Source organism: Rhyacophila brunnea, unplaced genomic scaffold (assembly GCF_057557595.1).
Source record: "Rhyacophila brunnea isolate RB1 unplaced genomic scaffold, BYU_Rbru_1.0 scaffold_7, whole genome shotgun sequence".
Taxonomy (NCBI): Eukaryota; Metazoa; Arthropoda; class Insecta; order Trichoptera; family Rhyacophilidae; genus Rhyacophila; species Rhyacophila brunnea.
The window spans coordinates 16,329,231-16,344,529 of record NW_028233339.1 but is presented as its reverse complement, the minus strand read 5'-3'; the positions used below and the strand labels follow the sequence as shown (position 1 = coordinate 16,344,529).

Genomic DNA, 15,299 nt, shown 5'->3' with positions numbered 1-15,299 from the left:
GTATTAAAAAGTGCAGTTGCAAATCATTTGAATTAAAATTTGAACTATTTACTATGTTGTATATATACACGGAACATTGAATCATACATAATATACCTACTCGTGGGTATATGTACCTATATGGTCATACATTCAGCAATCACGTTTTGCATATCCTGAATATTGTACCTGTAGGCATAGAGATTAGTTTAGCTCAAATATATTTTTAATATTAATTCTATCGACCGAAGGTACTTATATAATTTGAATTTAAATTCTTATGGATTTAAGTTTTGTACTATTCCATTTGTAATATAATATATCTATTTCGAGGAGTAAGGAGTGGAGAGGTAGGTTTGGTTGACTCCAAGAATAAGAAGGCTTAGTTGCGCGATTACAAAATTATACCCCATTTATTAATCCCCAATAATAAATAATATTTACAGACAGTGTTTAAAGTAGAATTCAATGATGTTATTTCTAGGAAGTTACTATACCGATCGGACAGGGTAAAGCGGTTACCCGTTGGTCGTGGTTACGTTGATTGACTGTGAGTGCTGAGTGATAAGTGATAAAGTAGGTAAAATTACCTCCTTTATATATTGATCGAAAGCAATGGCATGTATAGAGCGACACTGTTGTCAGCAAATTTTTTTTGTCGCCCGGAACCAACTTGTCAGAGGTCGGAGTCTAAACAGCCTCTTCATATTGCTTCCGAAAGAATTTGTTGACGAGGTCACATTTGATTTGTTCAATTGTCTCAAAAATACATTGTAATAGGAAGTCGCGAATTAAGCAATTTGATAAAAATGTGAAGGCTTGCGTCTAGTAGCAGAGGTCACTTTGTCTGGATGGTGACTAAGGTGACTTGTGGCGTATGTGTTAAAATATGGTTTGATGAATGATATAGTTATTGACTATGTAGGTATTACTTAAATAAATTAGGCATGTTTGAGATTCACGATGGGCAGCCACATATCCAATATAATATATTATACATAGATGGCCGTTCTATGCACTAGGCCAGGGGTCGGCAAACTCTTGGACCAAAAGTGCCAAATATGAGTATCACAATGGTTAAAAAAAAATTCGAGAGCCATACATGTATTTTTACAAATATATTTTATTGAAGTGAATTTTATTGTTTATTTATTAAGCGAAGACGATTTTGCGAATAAAACTAACGCAAATATAAGTTTTTTATTGTTGAAATTATAAATATAATTATTACAGAAAATGAGTTACATATAATTTTCACGCAGTCCTTGAAACCAATGTGAACAAATGACCTTCCTTGCATTTCTTTAGGAAGATTTCTTTGGGGGAATATGAGTTTGGAAAGCTATACCATGTATTAAAAATCGTAGCATCTAACTTATTACTTATTTAGATCTTTTAGAGCGCTCCGCTGTATTGTGAAATTAAATTGCATTTTTCTCTTTCAAAATCCTCTATTTTGGTAGCAAGACCTACAAGTTTGGAGCTCCATAACTCTGCTTGTCAAATCCACCAAAAAAAATGTATTTCTAAAGTGCTGATGTCAATATGAAATGGAGAAAAATTAAAGTTGTCGACTTTTGGAATGGGCGGATTTAAAACAACAACAATCATACTTTTTTTGTAAAGTTGGGAATTGGGAATTTGGCAAAGAGCCGCACGCGAGCACCCAAAGAGCCGCATGCGGCTCGTGAGCCATGGTTTGCCGACCCCTGCACTAGGCTAATGTAGTTAATAAAATATGGTAACGAAATAACCCGGATTTTATTTATGGTAAACAAATAAACTTTTTAACTTAATTTATGTATTTATATAATCAATAAGAAAGCTATATTTATAAATCTTGTAAATTATTACAATAATAGTCGTGAATTGCAATTAAGGTATATGGTTAAAGCATGCAATAATAACGATGCATCTACGTGTTTATGTGTATAGTTCTTAATAGTATCTTAAAATATTACGAAATTAAATATTGTGGAGATAACTGCATTTTCAAAAATTCCATATTAATATATAACATACATAATTCTGAAAACACTCATGAGAAAATATTGCCAATAGAAAAAATCTTTTTTCGAAAAAAAGTAAGACATCCAGCTGGAATCGAACCAGCGTCTCTTGTGTTTCGCGCTCTTTGCATGCACAGGTCACAAAACTCGGCGCGAAACCCAAGAGACGCTGGTTCGATTCCAGCCGGGTGTCTTTTTCGAAAAAAGATTTTTTCTATCGGCTATATTTTCTCATGAATGTTTTCAGAATTATGTATGTTCAATAATTAGAATGGTATATTCTTAAATCTTGTGAATTATTCGTTGAATAAAGAAATAGTTAAATTAATATTATGTTTATAAGGTGCTTCAAATACTATCAAGCTTTAATAACAAAATCCAGGTATATTTGTAAATTTTGTATGTTGTTCATTGAATATAAGAACAATCTAATTTAAACTTATTAGCATATTTTTCAGATAAGTATGTAAAAAGTAAAATTTTAAGATAACTTGATAATAATTACCAAAGAAGTTTGTCAATATTAACGCAATATAAGGTCCGAAATCCGAAACCCTAGGGATGCAGGTTCGAGTCCTGCCCAACTGGGTACAAATATTTATTTTGTATTTCGTAGGTACCTAAGTATTTTAAATTCTGATTTTTCTATCAATTTATAGTGCCAATAGTAGAATCGGGTTCCTTATCAATATGTTTCAAAGTTATTTTTTCTAATTGGTAACTCGCTGAGGTGTTTTAAATAATATTATGTTCAAACAAAATATTATCATTTAATATTTAATCTCTGCCACTGCACAATAAACATCAACATAAATGCGTTCTTCGAAAATTTGACACGATTTTATGGTAATTTAACACAGACATTATTTATGGCCTTTGACTTAAAAACAGATCACTGCACAAAAATTTGTCAACTGTATAATTATTGATTTTTATTACATCCTTTCAAATACAGGTTGCGTATGTTTACACTTTCTCAGAATGAATATTTAATTTACTTGTTGATTTCAAGTGCGACCGAGCGAATAAAAATAATGCCATGGTGTAATAATAATAATAATAATAATAATAATATGTTTGTTGGGTAACAATAATGTTCAATACAACCTAATTACTATTCAATATTTATTTTGTAGTTATATTATATAATTACAAGATAAAAATAACTAGTTATATACAACGTTTTTAAATTTTCTGTTGAATTATTGAGCTCAATATGCTCAAACTTGTACTTGATATGAAGTAAATAAACACACAAACAAACAAATAGAATACTGAAATGTCATTTTGACATTTCATTTTGATTTCCATAGTAACGCACGTATATATTAATAATTTAGTTGCTACGACCACCCTCTTAGCAACCAATAGTAGACTTTTTCTTTTTACGGATTTTCCAGAAACGATTTTTCATACAAAACAGAATTAACTGAAAATGAAATCAATTCTACTTAAAGATGGCTGGATTCAATTCTACTTAAAGATGGGAAAATGCATTGGGATCGTGTTCTGATATATTCTAAAAGTTTCAAATGTCTAGCTAGTCGGGAAATTAGTTAAAAATCGATTGCAAGATTTGTACCGGATAAACAACCACCGGACAAATAAGAATACGACCTAATAAAAACGTTGTAAAATAGGGGATACAAATACGACAATGCAATTTTAAGTTTTATAATTACGAAAAATAGATCAACGCCAATATTATTATAACATTTCTGTCAGTGGGTCTATTCTATATTTATCGACCGCTAAAGTGATAGATATTATCAAACTTAGGGTTGGTTTGTATCTGCTGTTAAAATATAGCACTTATTGCAACAATAAAAATCAACTTATTATAATTGTTACAATAAGTGCTAATACTTAGATACAAACTTACCCTAAGTTTGATTCTATTTACCATTTTATCACTTTAGCGGTCGATAAGTATAGAATAGATCCACAGAAAACCGTATCTAGCCGATAGCATCGTTATAAAATAGTTTTTTTAAGAATATATTATTGAAAATTCATATTCGAAATCCAAGACCGCCCCCAAATTATGATAGATAATTTCCTTACTGATTATCATCTGTATAGATACCTAATTTCAAGTCACAATACGTGGAATAGACGAAAATGTTTTTTGAGCGAGACAGAAAAACGTTATTGTCGTTGTAAAAGATACTATCTTCGATAACAAATATACATTTTAATATAGGTATTTTATCCAGTGCAATGACTCAATGAGATAAAGCGGATGGCTAAAAATTTTCCTCATAAAAAGTATATTATAACCTTCACCCTGTGGAGCCCCATATGCTCCGATTAGAAGCAAATATAGTGATACTTAATTAAAATTTGATTATTGATATCGTCACCCAGTTTATAATAGGTACATTATAAGAGAAAGAATCATTGATTTTTTTTTTAATTATTAGCACAAAATTAAATTGTTCTTAATCGTCAAAATGTTCTTTGGTCTCTCACTAGTGGACATTTTAGTGACGTATTATATACTAGTACCAACATCGCATTATAACTGAACTCACCGTTTAAACACAATTACCTCAAAACTATCAAATCGTTCTAACCAAGGTGACGATTGCTTGACGAGCAATGCTATTGGTTATTGTACTACATTTAAACAGAATAATATAACTATAGGTATTCTGTTTAAATGGATTTTGAAAAAAAATATGCACTAAAACGTTCAATAAAATAATGATATTATTATGTCGATTGATAATCATCAATGTCAAAGTATTGTAACTACAAATTTATCGATAATTAGTTAACAACAAATTTAAATAAGTAAGTATAATATTATTTTAGGCGAATTTTTTCAAGTATCTTTTTTAATAATTGACGACCTGCAGCTGAAAAACTTCCAAAAATGATAACAAATGTTACACACTCATTACATTATCCGATTAAATAAGAATAACATAATATTTTCACTATAAAAGATTCAACTTATAAAAAAAATGATCGGACACTCATATAGACAGCCTTCAGATTCTAAGGGATGATGTCTATTTTGAGAGAAATAAGAGAAAAAATAATTATTGAATGAAAAAATCTGTAAAACGTCAATAAAAAATATTTCAGCCTGAAAATATACAATATTACTAATTCTAAACCCCAAAACTAATTACTCTAATGCCATGTTTTTAATTTCAAAATGTTATATGACTGTATTTTACTTTTTTCTCGACCTCCTTTCCTATAAGGGTCCACATGCTCGGCAAAGGTCAAAATGGAGCTTTTATGGTATTTTCAGAGCATACCCCTGGACATTCCTTAAACGTTGTAGATAATCTATTTATATAATTTTAAAGCCTTATTATTATTTATATTTATGTTAAACATTTTTTGATGACTGCATAAAGTATTTGTATTACATAAAATAGTATTCTTTTAAACCTCTCGCTCCAATGTTTTAGAATATAGTCATATTTCACTACATCCATGTGCAGTGGTGTTATGATTTTTTAGATTTATCAATTTTTAAACGCATTTACAAAACCATTAGTAAAATTAATGTTAACATTATATAGTGACATATTTACGTTAAAAAAATATATTTTATAATCTTTGTGATCCCAAATTTGACAAGAATTAGGTATTATATTATTCAAAAAATGGGTACGATTAACACATTTCAAGATAATTCTAAAGATACTGATTATAAGCTATGTCTTTGACCATTCAAATGTGATAAACATCCTACGAATACTTTTACGGACATTCAAAAAGGAACGATCCGTGCGGGAAAACGATTTATGCGAGAACGGTAGATCGGGGTTCCAGTGTATATGGCAGGGGGGGGCAAACTTTTTGGATGGAGGGCCAAATTCAAGAATTGAAAATGAGCGGCGGGCCGCAAGTAAAATACACTTTTTAGATATACACTATTTATTATCACGAAAAATAAACATTACAAAAAAATAATGAGAAAAATGAAACTGTTGTACATTTTGTAACATTTTTTTTAAATTCAGGTGTTAATTTTGTAGTTGATATTCTCAAAACTGTTTGTAAATGGGCATCGGAGATATTTGATCGTAAAGAACTTTTATTGAGGTTCATGATCAAAAATGTTTGTTCACATATTATATAGGTTGATCTAAAAATAACCAACATTTTTCTTGCATAATCTTTAAGTTGGTCGAATTCGTTTGAAATAAGGGCATTGTAAAATTTGGAGATTTCTTCACGACGATACGATTCTCTTAAATCAGTGTCACACTGCAGATCAATAATTTCAAATTGTAGCTCTGTTGGTACACTATCAATATCTATTGAAAATGGATCGCGTACTATTGCTAAACTTGTCTCAATTTTTCGGAAGTCACCAAATCTTTGTGAAAAATCGTCATTCAGAGCTTTAAAAATTTTACCATATTCTTCAAATTTATGTTCTGGTATATTCAGCAACTTCAAAGTTGGAAAGTGGTCCTCGTTATTATTCGATATTTGTCGAAGGAATAACTTGAGTTTTAATTAAAATCCATTCAAACTTTTTATCATATCATGGGCATATATTTTTTTTCCTTGCAACGCGGAGTTAAAAGTATTTAAATGTGTCACGATGTTCAACGTAGAAAATAGTGGTTACATAGTGTGAGACGAGACGCAAGGAAGACGTACTGAGATAATACATTTACGAAACAACAAATTCTTCAAATTTTAATCTATTGTAAATATTTTTTTGAAAAATTATAAAAAAAGTTATTCGTAATAAGAAATACAACAATTAATGATGGCGGGCCGCAAAAAAATACCCGGCGGGCCGCAGTTTGCCCCCCCCTGGTATATGGTATTAAATTCTTCAAATTTTAATCTATTGTAAATATTTTTTTTAAAAATTATAAAAAAGTTATTCGTAATAAGAAATACAACAATTAATGATGGCGGGCCGCAAAAAAATACCCGGCGGGCCGCAGTTTGCCCCCCCTGGTATATGGTATTACATTAAAATAATTCTCATGAACTAACTTAACTACAGTATTAAAACAGGAATAGGAATGGGTAAACGTGTCGCATAAATAAGACACTAAATAATATCAACTAGTAAGTATAATTTAAGAGTCCATAAAAACTAATTACTTTGTAGGTACCTACCTATATCTAAATAACCAACGTTCACTGACCAACGAAAATTACACGACGCAATCATTTATCGAGAACTTTATTATTATTACAATAGGCTACTTAAACGAATCGGTGATAGATAAATACATTAAACGAACTTAAACGGTATTAAAAAATAAGTGGCTTAAATAATTAATACTGTTAACAGCTCCTCAATAAACGTAATTTATCATTTGATCGATGCTTAAAATATCGCTAAGGCTTTTAATTAACTTATACACGGTGTGTTAACTTCATAGAAACTTGAGCAAAGATATTTCAGAAGGGGAAATTACCCCTAAAGATTAATAACTCAAAAACTGAATATCGGGTGTCTCCTTGTTACTACTAGATATCTGAGATTGCAGAGATACATAGTTGATAATAATTACAGTGATTAATATAATACTAAAGAAGTTACGTCCGTAAGCACGTAGGACTACCAGTAATTTATCTGCCGCAGAATGAAAGAAAATAATGTAACCCTTCAAACCGTATGTGACTGCAGACTGGGAGCCGAGCCGACCATTTACTACCTATTAAAATGTTACCATACAGCACACTGAGATCTATAGAGTCATAACTGCAAATAACATGATCTTGAGTAATTTGAGTTTGAATGTTAAATAATTAACTACAATTTATTTAATTGCAGTAGACAGCTGAAAAATACGGAAGTATAGCACAATAAATATTGTACCAATGATACCAATGATCATGTAAGATAATGCCTCTATATAGCTCTAAATTAAAATTTGAAATATAAAATAATCATGGACGCAATTGTATAGGAAGCCACTGCTTCCAAGTAGCAGTTAATATAGCATTTAAAAATAGATTTTTTTTCTATCGAACTGCATTCGTAAGTCATTTTTGATTTTTTTTGCAGTTTTGACCCTATAGATCTCAGTGTGCGAACAATCAGCAGTCACCAGCATAATATTTGAAAACCAAGTAGACTCATAAAAAGTTATTTTAAAAGTACAATATCACTGACGTAATAAATAGTTAGCAAGAAAACTTTAAAACTATATAATAATAATATACAATGCGATTAAAATGAAATAGATACCTATCGACAAATAGATTTTTTTAAATATAATATAATAGATATGTTATACATATTTCTTATAGCGATAATTTTCAGATATGTTTAGGGTAGGTTGGTATTTATTTTTCTTTTCAAATGGTAGGCACTGGTTTATATTACAGGTAGTAAATTCGTGTAAAGTTACACGAATTTACTACCTGTAATATAGTTACATTGTAACTGATGGAGTTTAAGGTGACGCATCAGTGAAACGCCAAATAATTTTCAACTGTACGCGCGACGAAATTTTGGACTCGCTGCCATTCAGTGAGAGAATGTTGACCCAGGAACACGTCGCTTTGCTGCGTGATGGCGACGGGTCAATTAATTCTAAAATCGTGTAAAGATGACTAAAAACGTTACCCATTTACTTTAAAAAGAAAACATGTCAATGAATTTATTATTATTGTTACTAATAGAACAATAAACAGAACATAAAATGGACGGATGTTGGATTTATATGACAAATAATATTTCGTTTGACAGGCGTCATTTTCACCCGCCACCCGCAATCCGCGCATCGCCTAGCAACGATCTTTTTAGACCGTGCCTCAACTAATGCATGGCCTTAAGGGGATTGGCAGTCTACAAAGTATTAGGGAAATTTTCATGTAAAATGACCCACACACAAATTACATCGATAGCTAGGTACCTATACATAAAATAAGGTAAATACATTTTCCTTAGAGTTTTTTTCGAATTCAATAGCACCAGAGGATGTTGAGTATAATAATTATTATATTTCGCATCAAGTGGGAGTTCCGTATTTTATAAATATAAAATGTCGCATATAAACATATGAATCAAAACAGTGTTTTCATTATTTATATTATATATAATATTATACACCTACTTGCTCCAACAAAACCGGGATATCTCATGTTAAGCAAAAAAATGTCGGACTTTACAACTGATCTTGTGGCTATTGTTTACACTTTAAACGTTAAAGAGAATATATACTTAACATGAATGGATACTAACACTAATGATGTACATAATATGTAGTTTAAAATTGTATGGATTAAGTAATTGTTATATTAATTTATATGTTATTATAACTTTATAAGAGTATCATAGTACTGTATTGTACTGCCTAGTTCAGGGATAGTGAACCTTCTCCACAAGTATGTCAAATTATAGGGGGGGGGATTAATTTCGCATGTCAACTAAATAAAATAAAATAAAAATATGTTTTTACATAATGGTTTACAAATTTAGCAAAAAAGAATAAGAACCCATGAAATATTTTCTAGGTTTACACACTAAATATATAAATATATTATTTTATAATTTAGTGAGATAATTGTTCGTCTGGTGTCAATTTGTTTATTTGCTGTTTATAATTTAAGAGTTTTCATAGAAAATTAAAGACACGATTTATAAGAGAATCCCAGACACGGTTCAGTCAAACCAGCCCATTACGAAATCGTTATTTTACATTAGATTTTGAATAATAATTCATCGAGGAAAATAGTTGTTTACCTTCAAGGGTCTTCCCTCACATTGTGGTTTTCAATTTTTTTTCATTGAATTGGTTTGGGTTCTAAGTACCTATTCATAGTATGCTTTAATATTGATTAGTATTACTATTAGTCATGTCGATAAAAATATTATTCAAATTGTCGCGTAACCTGTTAGATCACCGATTAAAACGATTCTGCATCGTATACTTAGCATAATATGAAGTAAATTTTAAAAATTCACGTTATTTTAGGTACAAAATTCTAACTTCTGTCAACGAATACTATCCGCGTGTCAATGACTTTAGTCATTGCCTAAGACTAGGCAATGACTAAAATATAAGTCTGAAGTATACATACATCTGGAGGCGGCCTCAAACTTGTCGGACTTCTTTTTTCTCTTCCACTTCCAGGGTTTGAAGAACTTTCCAAGGGCGGAGAAGCGGGACTTCCGTTCGAGGGGCGGCGTCCGCGCCCCCGCCCCCAAACTATTCGTCCGCAGAGCAGCACCATTCTGCTTTTTTGCTGTAACAATAGAAAAGAAGAAAACATTAAAATAATGGACATTATAGCTTTATAACAAATTTTAAATATATATAGCTATTATTATATAACCAATCCGATCACTTAAATAAGTGCCGTTTGGAGGCTCCATTATTATCTGTTTAAATATAATCATTAAAGGACAACTTATCAACAAAAATATCGTCGTTGTTTTGTAAAAAGGGCGAATCAACCATTTTGGCAAAATCGAGATTTTAATGAAAATACAATATGTACCCCACTAGCTTTGTTGTGTAAAAACGGCGAATTTTTATCTCCACAAGAAAGTACTTAAAAACGATAATCGACTAAAATTAAATTAATTAAAATTAGAAAATAAAAAGCAAATGAGACATATTAGGCCTTTGAAAATATTATATAATAATACCTATTATAATGCCAGTATTCTTTCTAAGCTTCATTATAAACTTGTTAGATATTTATAACATCTTCAGGTAAAAAACAAATAAATGTCAAAAGTTAAAAATCCTCCTCCTGGAAAGTAGCATTTTGGTTAATTCGCCCTTTTTACAAAACACCGACGATATGTGTACAATACAATGTTATTCGTAATATTATATTGTTGTTCTGTCACCACGTGTTCTATCTCCATTTTCCCTCAATATTTCGGGGCCGCTGCGAGGTCATTCTGAAGAGAAACGTCGAGGGAAGAAGAAGGAAGAACACGCGGTGACAACCCTACTTATTACGATAACAAACAAACGTGAAAGCCTCAAACATAACGATTCAATGTTGTTAATTAAGGCCATGCATTAGTTGAGGCACGGTCTAAAATGATCGTCGCTGGGCGATGTGCGGATTGCGGGTCGCGGGTGCAAAAGACGCCTGTCAAACGAAATATTATTTCTCATATAAATCCAACATACGTCCATTTTACGTTCTGTTTATTATTCTATTAGTAACAATAATAATATATTCATTGACATGTTTTCTTTTTAAAGTAAATGGGTAACGTTTTTAGTCATCTTTACACGATTTTAGAATTAATTGGCCCGTCGCCATCACGCAGCAAAGTGACGTATGTCTGACTCAACGTTCTCTCTATGAATGCGAAGCGAGTACAAAATTTCGTCGCGCGTACAGTTGAGAATTATTTGGCGTTTCACTGATGCGTCACCTTAACAATTATGGAAAGTGATTATGCCCTTAATTACTATTAAAGCATTCTTTTATAACCGTATGGTATATAAAATACAAAATATGTTTATTTATTCCTTTCAATTTTACCACAGATTAAAATAAAGTTTACATATTCATATTATTATAGATTCTATTTGAATTTGGTGTTCTTTTATTTGACTTTTAAGTACTGCTGTCAGAATTATTTTTATTTTAACATATTGTATGCCTAAATAAGGTTACTTTGATATTGCAAAAAATAGTATTATGGTTTTAAATATAATAAATGTATATCGGTCAAGAGACCTCGTGCAAAGCAGGGTACTTCGGCTAGTTTACAATAATTATTGATGAAAATATAAAATCGACCATTCAGCGCCAAGAGTCATTACTCATTATAAACTGTTAATACAAGCCTGTGCTCACTGTTAAATTAACACGGTTAAATTAACTCTTTAGTGAATTTAGCTGTATCGGCGGCGTAGAATGACGACTTCCTGGACTGATCAAGTTACCAATGAAGACATTTTAGATACCATGATACGCCAAAAGCTGTATAATTATTCCATAGTTTCCGAAATGATAAACACAATTTTCTTTCGTTCAAAATTAAGGGAAATATATGTGTGCGGTAGCAGAGGCGTGTACTGTAATAAATACTCTTCACAATGTGAAAAAATTTCTTTCACTGCAAGTAAAGTGTGTCTTTAGACCAGATTCGCTGAAAATAAGTTAAGTACAGAATTTGTGCCTTAAATCATCATAAATCATAATATTATCTTACAATGCGTATTTACCCTGTAAGTCTACTCATAACAGAAACTATAAAGATGTAATAATATGGTAACATTAAGGGCCCACATGCCGTGTTTGAACATGTACCGTTTAAAAAAAACGATTTTTTTTCGGTTATGTACATGTTCAAACACGCGCGTTAACATGATCTTACTCCCTACTTCATTTACCTTTTGTCAATTTATGGCTACGGCCGTATGTTGTAGCTTAACCACTAGGCAATGCCAATAGAAGTGGCGTATTTCAAAAAAATACTAACTTATTCTTAGGTCAATAATTAGATATTATAAACAATCATTATTCGTAGGATGTTAATCATATTTGAATGGTCAAAAATATAGCTTATAATCAGTATCTTTAGAATTATCTTCAAATGTGTTAATCATGCCCATTTTTGAATAATAAAATGCCTAATTCTTGTCAAATTTTGGATCACAGAGATTATAAAATATAATTTTTTATCGTAAAAATTTCACTATATAATGTTAACATTAATTTTACTAATGGTTTTATAAATGCGTTTAAAATTAATAAACCTAAAAAATCTTAACACCACTGCACACGGATGTACTGTAATAAGACTATATTCTAATACATTAGATCTAGAGCTTTAAAAGAATACTAATTTACGTAATAAAAATACTTTATGCAGTCATAAAATGTTTAAAATAAATATAAAGGATAAAAAAGCTTCAAAATTATATAAATAGATTATCTACAACGTTTAAGGAATGTTCAGGCTAATGCTTTGAAAATACCATAAAATCCCCATGTTGACCTACGTTGGGCATGTGGGCCGTTAAGGACATAAAACATCCTAAATTAATTGCGTTTTCCCGAAAGTGTTATTATCACATAATATCAAAGTGGGAAACTATTTTATATCGCGTTACCAAACTAACTAAAGACTTCATCATAACTATGCAGGGCGATAAGAAGGTAGATAAAACATACGTTATCTTTGATCTCGTATAGGTTCGCTTTTCCGTAATTTCCTTTTCGATATCACATTCGGAAACATCCAACGTTACCATCATCAATCAGATTGTTACTGACGCCAGGTTTTCGGCGAGGCAATTAGCTCAATTAGACGAAGATATCTCTCTATAAATGTGAAACCACCGGCAAAGGGGATGCGTTTCATCATAATAAACCAGACGTGTATTTTATCTTCGTGGGTTTTTTTTTTACCGCGAAGGCTAAAATAAAACATAATGGCGAATATCGCACGGTTGCAGTATATCATAAAAGCTAATATTGCCAACTCCAAAGTTTACACAAACAACATATTATTTTGTTAATGCTACACATATATTAATACCAACATAACACATATATTCAGTAGGTAAGTCAGTGTTGCCAATTGTACAATAAAAATATAGTAAATAATAGTATAGTATGTAATTCCGTATTTCACTTGAAATTATGCGAAAAAAGCCACTGAAAATATAATATTTTCGGTGGTTGTGGGTTTTCGGTGAGATCTGTTTAAATGAAAGACCTGGATCCCAAGATGAGTGCAAAAATAAATGCATTACAAAAAAAACTAACGGCTAGACGAGCGAGCAAGGCCAAGATAATACTTAGGAATGCATGCACAGAGATCGTAATTACTATTATAAGCAAAGTTATCATTGTAAACTTCTAGATTGGGGCTATTTGTCCCAATACACCACCACGCAGAACGTTCCATTGTAACGCCAACTATAATTGCTTTAATTATAATGAAACCGATACACATAGATAACCGTGCCCGTGTCACCATGGAGAAAATGCTTTCAGGCTTATATTATTATCAACATGTAGGTACAATAACATTATGAACAAATCAGACATCTAGTGTGTAACTAGCAGCAGACGATGATCTGCACTAATATGCTATATCTCTTAAGAACCTAAGTATTCCAATTACACTTCGGAAAATAAATAAATGACCACAGTGTAATTAATATTCTTAATCTTACCATTAAAATTGCCAAGGTATTTTTTATACTTATTTTATATACCTAAAGTTGTAGAGAATTACGTTTTTTACAAAAATTGATGATAACTATTGTTATCGTTGAACCTATCGGTGAAGAGATATTGTGAAAAACGGGGTTTGTACGCCATTTTTCCAAGATGACATGAGCCGATTTGCGGCAAGGTCGAAAACTTGGATTTTTTTATTAGGACTCCCAAACTATAAATCAGTACAACCCGATCTTATGGATGGTAAAACTACCCGCCTACTAGTCTATTATCGATAATTGTGCCTGCTCATACTTACTTAGTGAATTTATAAATTGTAAATATAAATATAACAAGACCAATCTTGGTAGATAAACAGTAAAATATTCAAACAATTGTGTCAAAATGCCTATGCACGTTTTTATTTTGAATATAACCATATTGTGATAATAATATGAAATAACCGTTGAGATAAAACTGGAATAACTACATTTCTTAATTAGTTTAGTATAAATAAGCAAATGTCTACTGTATACGCCTTAGATATAACGAACAACGTTCTCTTAAAGATAAAAATGTTAAATAATATTATACTTAGCTACCGGCCATAATTTTCCGAAGCAAACACATTTCGCGGTCGACTCGACTCAGCGCAAGAGTGGCCCCTAATTGGATAAACCGAGCTAATCACAATATTTTAACAAAAAAACAGCACTGGATTTTTCTCGCGTTGAAAAATAAATATCTGACATAAACAGAGCGTTTGCGGCCCGATAAAAATCATCACGTATCGCACGGGAAGCACTTCCTAACTTTTGAAAACACAGTTCAGTAATTCAACGGACTTTCAGTAAACCATCATGGGGTGAGGGGTGGATGTAAAACGTTCTGTGTAATTAATTATCCGCCGACCATTCCACAAGCGTCCTCTACTAGTGTCGAAAGCACAATCCAACTTTTTGTCAAAGCGAATTTTTCTGACAAAAAACCTAACAAAGCATTAAAATTATTTTTACGTAAAAGGATTATGAATAATAGCGTTTTTTTTTATGTTGGGCATACAATAATACATTTGGTAGGTACCTAACAATTAATTAATGCGCTAAATACTTTCAAAAATTAAATTAACGTATAGCTTAAATCCATAACCATCACACTCCGGCCGCTGTGTTTTATTGTATAAGCTACAAAATATATACCTACTTAGTGAGTAAG

The 15,299-nt window shown here is 31.3% G+C and overlaps 1 protein-coding gene across 6 annotated transcripts in view; it reads right to left on the bottom strand.

Annotated features, from left to right (window-relative positions):
- LOC147064540 (phosphatase and actin regulator 2) overlaps positions 1 to 15,299 on the bottom strand; it is a 588,368-nt gene that overhangs the window by 322,250 nt on the left and 250,819 nt on the right. For all 6 annotated transcript variants that reach the window (XM_085958439.1, XM_085958436.1, XM_085958433.1 and 3 more), the window contains one exon: positions 10,017 to 10,181. In XM_085958439.1, the coding sequence (XP_085814565.1) occupies positions 10,017 to 10,181 (165 nt within the window). The remainder of the gene's footprint in view (positions 1 to 10,016; positions 10,182 to 15,299) is intronic.